This window comes from Tarenaya hassleriana, unplaced genomic scaffold (assembly GCF_000463585.1).
Source record: "Tarenaya hassleriana unplaced genomic scaffold, ASM46358v1 Cleome2, whole genome shotgun sequence".
Lineage (NCBI taxonomy): Eukaryota > Viridiplantae > Streptophyta > Magnoliopsida > Brassicales > Cleomaceae > Tarenaya > Tarenaya hassleriana.
This window is the reverse complement of record NW_010965372.1, coordinates 2802177-2815717: the sequence shown is the minus strand read 5'-3', so window position 1 is coordinate 2815717 and position 13541 is coordinate 2802177. Positions and strand designations below refer to the sequence as shown.

Genomic DNA, 13541 nt, shown 5'->3' with positions numbered 1-13541 from the left:
ATAAATATCATATATATATATATCTATGTGTGTGCGCACAATGCTAATTAAACATCTGTGCATAAAATGCCAAGTGGGACATATGCAGGTAGCCAAACCAGTTTACGTCATAATAACTAAACATGCAACTTAGTTCGGATACGTAGGGCGGCCCATTTCTCCACTTTCACACTGTCTTTTTTTTTTTTTAACGTTAGCAAATAATGGTACGAGCATTCATATAATTAATGATAATAATAATGATAATCAGAATATGTAATTTAGAAATTTCACATCGATATGTTATTTTTGCAATTTTTTCCTTCAATGATCATAAATTGTTCGTAGAGGATAGTCTGCATACGAGGATACGATTAGTTTACATGGAAATGTTGTTTTTTTAATATTGTTTATTTTTTACTTAAAAATGTTCATAAAAGAGCATCCTTATATACTGCCAAATGATTGATGAGATTATAACTTTAATCATGAAATTTCTCCAAATGTTTTTTCTACAATTTTTTATGTCAATTTCTTATACATTCGACAGTTGAAAAAAGTATGAAAATGATACATTGGAATACATGAAAGATAAAAGGATTTATCGCCATGATTCAAGTATCAGATTTTTTGTAAAGTGTAACGATAATTGACATATTAAAAAAATAAATGGATAATTTAGTAATTAATTTATATTTAAGGGGTCATTTTAAAATAAATAAAAAATATGCTAGGTTTTTTATCATTCTCACCCAACATCCTTTTTTCCATCTTTCCGCCGTTCGTCATGTTCATCTTGTTTTTTTCTTTTCTTCATCTTGCTTTTGGAAGATCTTCAGTTGCATCGCCTTCATTTTCATTCTAAGATGAGTAGATTTTTTTTTTTATCAAAGGTAGAGATTATTTGTTATATAGTTTTCATTTTTTTTCGGATCTAGAAATTCTCTTCCACTGGTTTTGTTATATTTCATATATATATATATATATCTTCCTGTAAGAGTAATATCTCTAAACCTCATATCTGCATATTTATATATATTTATATATATAAATATAATTTGACAAAAAATCTTATTGCAAGGTTTTACGAAATATTTATGTAAACATGCAATCTAATTTTCTAATAACTTTTTTTTTGGACTTTTTGTGGGTGTTTTGATGGAACGTACCATAAAAAAACTCAAAAGATATTTTTTTTGAATTCTTTTTTTTTTGTGTTTATAGATTCTTTTGTTTTTTTATTTTTATCATATTTTAATTCGTATACGGATATCCGCGGATTTTTACGGATATCCGAAACAACGAATATCCGAAATATACGGATCGGATACGAAAAGTAAAATTATGTATTTGTACGGATCGGATACGGATACGGATATCTTAAAAACTCCGGATATCCGATCCGTGCCCACCCCTAGTGTATACTATTATTGATGGGATAATGGTTTTCATCTATTATTGATGGTCTATAGAATTGATAATTTTTCACTAACGAAAGTAGAAATAATTTTCTCTCATAAGTGGTTCATTAATTGAATTGAATTGATTATAATTATTTACTAATTTATGATGAAGAAAATCGGTATAAAAGGATGATTTTAGGTCTCTAAACTAGTAAGGTTCTTTAGGGAAAAAAAATATCATCATATCAACTTTGTAATAGTTTAGAAGTACCCAAAATAAACACATCAACAATCAATCAACCATTGAAAATATGAATTTTATGATTCAATTTTATATCCTACAGAATCATTTATATATGTATTAAGTTTTACATATATTGTGTTAATTATCCACAATATATATACTGCCAGATGGTTAATGAGATTATTAATTTAATCACGAGAGCTCTGCAAATTATGGTTTTTACAATTGTGTACGTCACTTTCTTATGCATTCGACAAATGCATGTCTACTTTGATGTAATTATTGGTCTTACACATAATTTTCTCGAATTTATGTCTGAATTTCACTATCGACAAAGACAGCGTTCAAAATGTCATTTTTCGACGTTCAATATTTTGTTCACTACTATTCATTAGTTATTTATATATATATTTATAATCTGTTGAAGAAATTAAATAACAACTGGATTATTCTTCATTCTTTCCCTTTTTATTTCAGTTGAAGGATTTCTCACGCAACTTCCTTCGTGCTACTTTGTTTTTAATTAATGTTTTTATTTTCAAATGATGAACCATAAATATTTTAGATAACAATCGCATTAAGTTTTGAAATATTTAAGATAAATAAAATTATTTGTATAATTTTGGATTAACAATTGGTGAATATATCATTTTATTGTCAATTTTAAACCTTGGTCATTGTTCGCTCACTAAAGCAATGCGTCGTCGTCGTCATCATCACTGAACTTAGTATCGAATAAAACTTTGTGAGTTCGTTATTCATTCTGTATCCTTTTTTAAAATATAAATTGATAATATGTTCCTTTATTATATGCTTTCGCAGAAGTTTCATCTTGAACGAGAGAGAATCAAATTCCTGCAATGGTCATGCCAAAAAAGACCACGACCACGACACAAAAAATATATTCTATTATTTCATTTGTTTGAACAAGCAAACAAAAAACCATATCCATATTTTCGGGATTCTATACTATATTTATAATTTATTTATTTTTTATAAAATTTAGATTACACAAAAATATACTGAATTTCAATTTTATAGATATTTCAATTAAATTTGATTAAATACAATATTAAATTTTAATATACATAAGTAAATTCTAAATCAAGGAAATTGTATAATTATATCATAAGACAACTCAAACAATATAATTCTTTAAATTTATTTGAATTAAAAACATCAACTAGAACTTTATAGTTGATATTTTTTTAAAAAAATTATTAATCGTTATGATTTTTTTATATTAAATTTGAATTTTATTTTATTTTGTATGTTTTTATATTGAGATTTAATTTTTTATATTTTGAGTAACTAAATAATCAATAAAAAATGGTAAAAATAGAACGAAAATTTATTAATCTAATATGTAGTATCAAATTCCTTACTCTACCCTAATAGATTGCATTAAAAAAAATTAAACATATAATTCTAATGAAAATATTATTATCAGTAATATTAAACAATATAAATGTAAATAGATGATTGTTTTCTATATGAAAATAAGTAAAGAAAAAAAGTTAGTTATTAAAACTAAATATTTAATATCTTATACAGTGATGATATTAGGAATGGACAAAAATATTTAAATTTTGGATATCTATTCTGATTCGAGGATTGAATATCCGAAAATTATATATTCACATTGTAATAAAATCGAGATCAGTTTTGATATGTCTAAAATCCGAGTTCAGATTCAAAATAATGTTTTCAGTGGCTATCCAAATAAATAATAATATATTTTATAATTATTATAAACTAATTACAAATATATATATATATCAATATGTATTTAATAATATAGTCATTTTGAATATTAATATTTTCAATGATTTTATAAATTATTTGTATGTAATTTATCGAATTTTTAGTTTTTAAATCAAAGTATATTTAAACTCATTGGATTCGGATATTTATTTATATTCAAAAATTATCTTGAATGTAATATAATTCCATTACCTAAAAGATTGAGTTTAAAATAGGGTTTTAATATACATAACTCGTCCGATTTGTGTTCGAATTTAGGTAATCTAAAAATTCTGTATATCTATTGGTATCCATCCTAGATGATATTTATTCATATTAAAAAAGAAAATGTGATTAATATTTAGGTGTTGAATATAGAAAGAGAGAATGATTTTTAAAAAAATAATTTAAAAAATTGTGACAATTTTTTTAGTTTTATTTTTAAATTATATAAAATTTTAAGATACAAAAATAACAAATCTTAAATGTTAACCAATTTAGACGGATCTGTAAAAAAAAATTCATATTTACGGGATTATTTAAGGGATAATTTATTTTTATAGATGTAATATGCTATATTATAGATAATATTCATATTTACGGATTTGATTAGGTTTAATATTATATTAGGAGTAAACTCTCTCTCTCTCTCTCCCTATATATATATATATATATATATATATATATTATTAACGAAAAGCTTATAAATTATTCTGCAAATCTTCCCACGGTTTTATATTTTTTTAGTAACGTACCTAAACTTTGTACAGTGAGAAATAATAAAAAAACTTTGTACAGAGAGAACTTCTGTTAATAGGTCAACGTACTGTGCATGAAAATTGAAAATATAAGATATGATATGTCTACGGGGTGATGACTATTGCACGTAAGCAGATTAAGCGATTGATTTATGTTATATGCCAATTTTACAAAAATAATTATTCCTTCAATAATTTGCGTGCGAAAGCCGCAAGCCCGATGTTCCTATCCAAAACGTAAAGGCCATACACTTTTCAAGTAAAACAACTATATACATACACACATATATATATATACACAATTAATTAAGGAGACTTGTACTTTCTGCTTATAAATGCTTTTAAAATTGAATTGAATTCATCTTTGTAGGACCATGGGTGAACCAATTCGAAATTAATTTTTGAATTTTAATTTTTAATAAATATAAATTATAAATAAATATATATAATATTAACTAAGGTATTCTAAAATATAAAAAGGATAGTTCCATATTAAATAATATAAATCCAAAACATATTAAAATGTAATTTTGAGTGAGCATTATAGCAATATATATCTCATAGAATTATGTGCATATATCGTCCAACCAACACATAGCTAATATCTATCAAAAATCAATTATTTTTGTCTCGTTTAGGAAAAGGAGATCCTAATACAACTGCCAAAGAGGAAACTAAAATCTTTTAACAAAAAAAAAAAAAAAAAAGAGGAAACTAAAACATATAAACCGGATTTTATCGAATCGGATCAGTATTCCGGTTTATTAAAAACCGCTGGTTTGTATCAAACCTAAAAAAATACCGGTTTGCTGTCCGACCGCCCTGACCGGCCGGATCAGATCGGTTTTAAATATAGAAAAAAAAACAAGGCAAACAACTCGCCTAAAGTGGATGGATATGCATATCATCGGACTCATTGTCGCGCTTTAGTGAATTTGATAATTATAATAAATTATTATGATTAATTATTATTATTATTATTATTATTATTATCATTATTATTGCAGTTGTGGGACCGAATACTATCCCCACCTAAATCCGACGCTAAATCCTAAAAATTATCGACTTAAGTAGATAATATTCTCATTCAAATTTTTTTTGTTAAACATTCTCATTCAAATTTTGAGTTAAAGATTTTTTTAGTTATAAACATTAGAAAATCGCAAGGCATTTGAATTTCTCAAAAATTGAATATTACATGTTGACTTAAGCCTAAGAATTGGAATAGATTCTTACATGTACATAAAAACTTTATTACAAGTAAAAATTAAAAAAAAAAATTCCAAACTATACTCGTGCCTACCCGTCTTTACAAATCCTTCATTATGGAATTTCCATGCGTATATACTTTTCATTTTTGGTGTATTTCTCAGCATGTTTAGGTATGCATGCATTTGAATTTGGTAAATTTTTTCTCAGGCGACAAAACAGGAAAGAAACCCAATACACAATCCAAATAATTCACATGATAATTACGACACTATGCTCTTTAAAATTTTAAAAATATAGGATTTAAATCTCAAACTCGAGGAGTAAGTAGGGAATCTAGGGGAAAGAAATTTCCTTAAAACACAAACATGTCGTCATTTCTCTGCAAAAATAAAAATAAAAATAAAATGGAGTAAATCGGTCACCACGAGAAACAGAATTTAGCGTTGAGAGTCGAAATCAAAGAATATAAAGTCAGAGCCTTTTTGGATGAATTTGTACTACAAAACCTGAAAAAGGCTTCTTTGCAGTACCGATTTTCCGGTACACATCAAACCTCTCCTCTCACATTCTGCGGTTCTGTTTCTATAATTCATCCCCCCACCCACCAATCGTCGATTTCCTCACCACTCGACGATTTCGTATACGCATTCAACGCCGGAGTGAAGTTTCATCTTCTTGGGGATCGGGAATCTCTGAGTGTTGTTCTTCGTGTTCGTGTTCGTTTTCTCGGACAAGAACACGAACCCAGTTTGTTTTTTTGCGGCTGCGGCTTATCCATTTCGTTTCTGTTTCATTGAAGAAGAAGAAGAAGAAGAAGCAAAACCCATATCGACACAGTTGCAGGTAATGGCAGATTCCTGGTGGTAATAATCCAAAAGTCGTACACTTTTAATCCGATCTCTGGATTTCACTTGCGTCATCTGATTCTTTCATTCGCTTTCAGATTATGATTAATTTAATCTTTCGCTTTTTGTCTAATTATTGTTATCTTTTTGTTCTTCGTGTGATGATTAGTGTGGCGTGGAAAATCAGAATAAAATTCTGGGCTCTGTTTGATATTCCGGAATCCAACACTGTCACCGGAGGTAATCTGCGTCACTTGATTCTACATATCTTTCACTTTTCTCTCCCCTGTTTTCTTGTAATTTTCCCGGAAAATGGGTCGATTGACACTCTGGGGAATCTGTTTTACTTCCCTTCTTCTCCGGTTTCTTTCCGGGCTTTCAGTGATTGGAAGAAACCCAGATGAGGAATTCAACGATGGGGCGGGAAGATGTGAACGAGATTGAGAAGAAGGAGGAGAGGGATGATCTGGAAGAGACGCAGAACGAACCAGACGACTTAAAGACGATTCCGCCATGGAAAAGCCAGCTCACCTTCAGAGGAATCATTGCAAGTCTATTCATCGGCGTGATATACAGCGTTATAGTGATGAAGCTGAACCTCACCACAGGCCTTGTCCCCAACCTCAACGTCTCCGCCGCTCTCCTCGCCTTCGTCTTCCTCAAGACATGGACTACGCTTCTCCACAAGGCCGGGATCGTGACCAAACCCTTCACGAAACAGGAGAACACGCTCGTCCAGACATGCGCTGTCGCTTGTTACAGCATTGCTGTCGGAGGTTTCTGAACAGATTCGATGACCTCTCTCTCTCTCTCTCTCTCTCTCTCTCTCTCTGCCTGAACTGTGAACTGAATTCTTGGTTGTGTGATATTTTGCAGGTGGGTTTGGTTCTTATCTTCTTGGTTTGAACCAGAAGACGTATGAACAGTCAGGGGGCATCGACACGGTCGGGAACAATCCAGGAAGCACGAAAGAACCCGGGATCGGTTGGATGACTGGTTTCTTGTTCGTGACATGTTTTGTCGGGCTTTTGGCACTGGTTCCTCTGAGAAAGGTTTGGGACATCAGCTCCCATAAGTTTGGAATCCCGAACTCAAGTGACGGAGCTTAACTCAGATATGTTTCTTTCTGATGTTTTGGCAGATCATGATCATAGACTATAAGCTGACATACCCGAGTGGAACAGCTACCGCCGTTCTTATCAACGGATTCCACACTTCCAAAGGCAACAAAATGGCCAGGTTCATTCCCTATCTCTATCTGCAATAAGCTCGTACTTTCTTGAATATCGACGAATACGATGGTACGTGTTTTGCAGGAAACAGGTTCGCGGGTTTGCAAAGTACTTCTCGGTAAGCTTCATCTGGGCATTCTTTCAGTGGTTCTTCTCCGGCGACGGCTCTGAATCCGAATGCGGATTTGTTAAGTTCCCTACCTTTGGATTACTAGCTCGGAAGAACTCGTGAGTTTTCCCGAGTCTTATTCCCTTTTACATTCTTATGAGACATATGAAAGTTTCATAATGAAACCCGGATCAACGATCTCGTGTCTGCAGATTCTACTTTGATTTCAGCATGACGTACATCGGGGCGGGGATGATCTGTTCGCATCTGGTGAACCTGTCCTTGCTTCTCGGCGCTGTTCTGTCTTGGGGAATAATGTGGCCCATTATCTCGGGTCTTGAAGGAAAGTGGTACCCTGAATCTCTACCAAAAAGCAGCATGAAGAGTCTCAACGGCTACAAGGTTTGCCGAATCCGTATAAATATATATTTATACAGATACTTATACAGTAAATCGCGTATAAATATCAGAATGATGGATCGCAATTCACAGGTCTTTGTATCTATCGCGTTGATCCTCGGAGACGGGCTCTACAACTTTGTCAAGATCCTCGTTTTCACCGGCTGGAACATATATTCCAAAATGAAGAACCACAATGCCGTTAACTCCGGTGAGTACCGGAAAATACCGTGATCACACCGATCTCTATTTCCTCACGAGGGTTTCTCACGATAATGTTAGGTACTGCAGATTCAGACAACCACAAGAAAACAGTTGCAGATCTGAAACGAGACGAAGTCTTCGTAAGAGACAGTATCCCGTTGTGGGTAGCGGTCGTAAGCTATGGCGCCTTCTCGGTTGTATCCGTCGTCTTGATCCCTATGATGTTCCACGAGGTCAAATGGTACTTCGTCGTCGTGGCGTATGTCTTAGCTCCGTCTCTCAGCTTCAGCAATGCGTACGGAGCAGGCCTTACGGACATGAACATGGCTTACAACTACGGGAAAGTCGCCCTGTTCATCTTGGCCGCTATGGCGGGAAAACAAGATGGTGTAGTCGCAGGTCTCGTGGGTTGCGGTCTGATCAAATCCATCGTCTCGATCTCCTCTGATCTCATGCACGATTTCAAGACGGGACATCTAACCTTTACCTCGCCCCGTTCGATGCTTGTGAGCCAAGCAATCGGCACCGCCATTGGCTGTGTGGTGGCGCCATTGACGTTCTTCCTCTTCTACAAGGCCTTTGACGTTGGAAACCCTAACGGAACGTACAAAGCTCCGTACGCTCTGGTCTACAGGAACATGGCGATCCTCGGCGTGGAGGGCTTCTCGGCTTTGCCACGCCACTGTCTCGAGCTCTGCTACGGGTTCTTCGCCTTCGCCGTGGCGGCGAACCTCGCGAGGGACATGTTGCCGGAGAATGTCGGGAAATGGGTCCCGCTTCCGATGGCGATGGCGGTTCCGTTCCTCGTCGGAGGTTACTTCGCCATCGACATGTGTGTCGGGAGCTTGGTCGTGTTCGTGTGGAACAGGATCGACAAGACCAAAGCGAGACTGATGATTCCGGCGATAGCTTCCGGTCTGATATGTGGCGACGGGCTTTGGATTCTGCCGTCGTCGATTCTTGCTCTCGCCGGAGTTTATCCTCCGATTTGCATGAGCTTCATGCCGAGTAGTCGTTAGAATCCGAATATTCATCAGATAACTGTAGAGTGGTAGTTGTAATAATCGTAAAATAGTTTTTTTTCAATAAAATAAAATCCCTCTGCTCAGAAAGTCCCATTCCGCGTTTATTATTTGCTTATAATTTTTATATTAGAAGCTTTTGTTCCATGAAAATACGAAACTACCCCTGCCAAGTGTCGACAGCCAAATCCATGCCCATGCGCCTTTGGTAATTTCCGCCGGTGTTGGACTCATTCAATTATAGCGGACGAACACCATTTTTCTCATACTCATCTCTGCTAATTCGTGCTTTGAAGATATCGAAATTCCAAAGCCAGTGGCAGAGAAAGGTTGCCTTTTTGTTTTCTTTCTTTCTGTGAAATCGTAAAGAAAGTTCGTAACTTTGATCATCGATCCGTCTATTCTGGTTCGAATCTCTTATTTCTCGTATCTGGGTTTCGTGGGTTTTGTCTGGATCGGCTGTTGGATTTGGTTTGATTTTGATATTGCTTGCAGTTGAGAAGAAATGACTTCAGATGAGAAGAAGGTCCTGATCTTCGAAGAAGTCTCGAAGCACAACAAAACCGAGGACTGCTGGCTTGTAATTTCCGGCAAGGTTTGATCTTTTCCTCTTTGAATCGATTACACGAGGATTCATCTTGTCTGAAATTTGTTCTTCCGTAAAGCTTCGATGGGAAAAAATGGTGGAAACAAGAACACATCTTACATAGTCAAGAGGAAGATTATGATTCTCAGTGATTAGGGTAGTATTTCACGAAAATCGAAATACACACCAAGAACTGAAGATTGATGATTGTCCCATGAGCTCAATTCTAGGTATACGATGTGACCCCCTTCATGGATGATCATCCAGGAGGCGACGAAGTCTTGCTGTCCTCAACAGGTGAAAAAGATCCATCCTCTGTTCTTACGATCGATCCCGAGTTTTGATCACTTTCAAATGACTTAACCCTTTTCTGGAATGATTCTGTAGGGAAACGATTTCGAAGACATCGGCCACAGCGACACTGCAAGTGATATGATGAAGCAGTACTACATTGGGGAGACCGACCCTTCAACCGTGCCACCGAGACGAACTTACGCTCCGCCACAGCAAGCGAGGTACGAACAAGCCAAGACCTCGGATTTCGTGGTAAAGATTCTGCAGTTCCTGGTACCTGTCTTGATCGTGGGACTGGCTCTTGCCGTCCGTCGTTACACCAAGAAAGAAGAGTAAGGCGTCCTTACAGACATAAATGGCATCTTCTTCTGGCTCTTGGGTTGGAGAATGTAATATACTGGCGCTCTCTTTTTTGTGTGTGATCTTAGACTTAGATTATTGCTGATTTCTTGTTAAGCCACGAAAACGATATAAATGCATTGTTAGATTCGTTTGTGTTCGGTCACTGTTATGTTATCTGAATAAACAAGACATGTATTTGCAGTTTCTTCTCTCCCAGATTGAGACAGTTTGGTCGGAAAAAGAGTTCAGTCTGGTTATCAGACAAACATAGAAGCCATAATGAACAGTTTGATTTGGCTCTGTTTAAGATGAAGAACATCATATGATTCAGATACAATGCATTGTGTTCTCCGTGTTGTATAATGAGGGAAAATAAAGAGAGAAAACAAAAGGAATAGCCTTTGGAAAGACAGAACAGGCAAGTGGAGCAGAGTTCTTGTGTGGTACAATAACCTCAACCTTGTCTGAAAGCTTCAGAAAGAGCAGCAACGGCTAGATTGAGTGCATGAGTGAAACACTTCCGATTCAAGCCGAGCAAAACGGGTAAAAGGGGAGGCGGAAACGAGATGGGAAAGGATGACGATTTCAGGGTTCGATCTTATCGTGGAGGGTAACGATGAGGTGATGAGCGTCATCGAGGAGCTTCCACACATCGAGCTGTCCGGCCATACTGTTACACTCCTCCACAATCTCATCCATACTGCTGTATCTCTGTATTATCAGCTTCCTGCGTAGAACTAACGCTGCAATGGCATATAGCAACAGATCATCGGTGGGTGGAGCTTGTTGTCTGATTCTGCTCCATGGCGATTTTCCACCAACCCCAGCTCTAATGGCGGCTTGATCTGCCCACATCACTTCCCAGAGACAGAGTGTCTGCTCGAAAGTCAGTTCCCTTCTGAACATCACCAATACCATCCTGTAAACAAAGCTGCAATCTTCGGCCTGGAGATTCTCCAAGTGCTTGTAAAGCTGTGAATCCTTGTATTTGATGATTCTCGATACGATATTCAGCTGCCTTTGGATCCCTGCCTCGTCGAGCCTGAAATTATGTCGAGCCTTCTTCATGAAACCCACGAAGCACCAGAAAGCCTCATGATCTTCGGTGATCACTGCGAGGATCGGGGAGAGCAGATCGCTCATTCCCTGGCAGTACCCGATCTCCGGGTCGTACAGTGCATAGGCTTCAAGGATAGCAACGAGCCGTGCGGCGTGAAAAAGCCTGCATGGTTCTATGTGATGATCATAGTCTTTTAACCCGACAGACTTGGCTGAACGGTGAGCTCTGGTTTCGGTAACTGCGGAAGCGTAGGGAGAGTATGTCGCCCACTCGGAATCTGCACGAAGAGCGTTTTCTGTTTCATTGAAGAAGAAGAAGAAGAAGAAGCAAAACCCATATCGACACAGTTGCAGGTAATGGCAGATTCCTGGTGGTAATAATCCAAAAGTCGTACACTTTTAATGGATTTCAGTAGCTGGAGTAGGATTATTCTCGATGGGACTGGGACTGTTATATTCGTCTTTCTCGTGGCTGAACTTGAAAGATGGGAATAGCAGAAAGATTTCGGGATCTTCAAAGGAATCTGAATCAGATGACTCGGAATTCGGTGCTGAGATATCTGCATCAACGAATCCAATGCTATGGCTGTTCATCTCTCCAAAGGGTGACTCTGTGAAACTGATGGCATCTGTGGGGCTGCAGCCATCGCCATCATCAGATGAATTCCCATTGCCGGAGTTCAGAAGCTTCCGGCACTGTCTCTGCAGTTTTTCATACTCCTTCCTGCGTTCACAGACCAACACGAACTTTCAGACATGACGGAAAATAACATCTGAACCAGCATTATACGAACAAGACCGGACTAAGCTCCGTTTCTTAACCTTTTCTCAGTTCTCGCCACCTCTCTTTCTTCACTGGAACTATTCAAGTCATACCTGCCATAAAAGAGAGGAAAGGGCCATTATTTAGAACGACATACCGAAAATACGGAACCGAAAACGAAAACGGAGAAATCGCAGCGGCAGAATACTCACACTCCGAGTAGGAACAGCCAAACCTCTGGTCGGATACTGGGATCAACACCCTACATCGAAGACAACATGACGAATCATTTCAGAAACACAGACCAGAGAGATTAGATCATAGAGACAAGAGATGGGCAAAAGGCCAAAACTCACTCTACTTCGAACTTTCTTAAGGAATCCAACCCCGCCATCACGGAGTTTGCCCTCCGGCGTAAACAAACTCTTCCACTGCTGCGGCGTGAGTGCCCATTTCCTTTTCCGGCGAGACCACGGAGATTTCGACCGGCTCCTGCACATGAGACAACCAACATAGAAAAGATGACTAAGCGAGGAAAGAGGCAAACTTTACATGAGATTGATAATAAATCACGGTGCTTGAGCATCAATTAAGCTAATTCATTGGATGAACACGAGCAAATAACTAAAAGGGCACTCGAAAGAAGCTTAAGATCGGATCTGCGAATCGAAATCTAACGACTTCTGCTGAAAAGTTCGTCTGTCTGGACCAGTGACACTCACCGATCGGACGAAGAGGTCGAAGATGGGGATGAAGGATTCGCTACGAATAGAACCGATCGGAGATGGATCCAAGAAGAAGAAGAGGAAGACAACGACGGTGAAGAAGAAGAAGAAGACGACGACGTCGGATTCGCGGAAGACGTAGAGGTGTAGCTTCGCCGCAAAGCTTTCATGATTTCATCTAATCTCAAACTCAAATCCACGAAATCAAATCATCCAAAATACCCACGAAAAAAATCTCCAGCATGCTACGCAGCGATCAAAGGAGAATCACAGGAAGCAAGGGCATTCCTCCATGGAAAACATCTTCGGCGGCGAATCTCTGCCGCGGGTGAGAGAGACCTCCGCCTGATGGGAAGTGGCAGCCGAAGCCCGGCACGGAAATGACCGAATTGCCCCTCTCCCGTCGAGATGGAGGAATCTGTCACTGGATGATGACTTTTCTTTTCACTGTTGATTCCTTCTATGCGTCTTCTTCAGCACGCCGAAGCTGAAAAAGAAGGAGAGGAAGAAGAAGAAAGATAAAGCACCCAACAAGTGAATTCTCTCTCTCTCTAACCACTTTGCTCTGTCCTTGGTTCTTTTTCAGCTCCTTTTTTTTTTTTTTTTTTTTTTTTTTTTTTTA

At 37.1% G+C, this 13541-nt stretch overlaps 3 protein-coding genes across 4 annotated transcripts; 2 read left to right on the top strand and 1 right to left on the bottom strand.

Annotated features, from left to right (window-relative positions):
• The first annotated feature begins 5773 nt into the window (after window positions 1-5773).
• LOC104811898 (metal-nicotianamine transporter YSL3) lies at window positions 5774-9243 on the top strand. Of its 2 annotated transcripts, none has more exons than XM_010538753.2 (9): window positions 5774-6182; window positions 6354-6424; window positions 6567-6960; window positions 7061-7236; window positions 7326-7423; window positions 7501-7644; window positions 7738-7927; window positions 8018-8135; window positions 8207-9243. In XM_010538753.2, the coding sequence occupies exons 3-9, from the start codon at window positions 6585-6587 to the stop codon at window positions 9145-9147; spliced, it is 2043 nt and encodes a 680-aa protein (XP_010537055.1). In that variant the 5' UTR covers window positions 5774-6182; window positions 6354-6424; window positions 6567-6584; the 3' UTR covers window positions 9148-9243. The 2 variants fall into 2 exon arrangements, with proteins under 2 accessions (XP_010537055.1, XP_010537056.1); XM_010538754.2 differs by having other exon boundaries at window positions 5782-6182; window positions 8216-9243.
• Window positions 9244-9655: 412 nt separating this feature from the next.
• Window positions 9656-10366, top strand: LOC104813275 (cytochrome b5-like). Its single transcript, XM_010540844.1, has 2 exons — window positions 9656-9745; window positions 10124-10366. Exons 1-2 carry the CDS (start codon window positions 9656-9658, stop codon window positions 10364-10366), a joined length of 333 nt encoding a protein of 110 aa, XP_010539146.1.
• Window positions 10367-10391: 25 nt separating this feature from the next.
• On the bottom strand, window positions 10392-13507 carry LOC104811896. The gene is given in 5 exon segments (XM_010538752.2): window positions 10392-12155; window positions 12254-12307; window positions 12407-12456; window positions 12551-12686; window positions 12917-13507. Coding segments are annotated over 5 exon segments (1611 nt in total). The 5' UTR covers window positions 13090-13507; the 3' UTR covers window positions 10392-10957.
• Between the last annotated feature and the right edge of the window lie 34 nt (window positions 13508-13541).

Excerpts from the sequence above, each read along its gene's own strand:
- LOC104811898 (XM_010538753.2), top strand. The coding sequence starts at position 6,585 with ATGAGGAATTCAACGATGGGGCGGGAAGATGTGAACGAGATTGAGAAG. Across the intron at positions 7,237-7,325 it reads CACTGGTTCCTCTGAGAAAG|ATCATGATCATAGACTATAA; the intron begins GTTTGGGACATC and ends ATGTTTTGGCAG. Across the intron at positions 7,928-8,017 it reads AGAGTCTCAACGGCTACAAG|GTCTTTGTATCTATCGCGTT; the intron begins GTTTGCCGAATC and ends CGCAATTCACAG.
- LOC104813275 (XM_010540844.1), top strand. The coding sequence starts at position 9,656 with ATGACTTCAGATGAGAAGAAGGTCCTGATCTTCGAAGAAGTCTCGAAG. Across the intron at positions 9,746-10,123 it reads GGCTTGTAATTTCCGGCAAG|GGAAACGATTTCGAAGACAT; the intron begins GTTTGATCTTTT and ends ATGATTCTGTAG.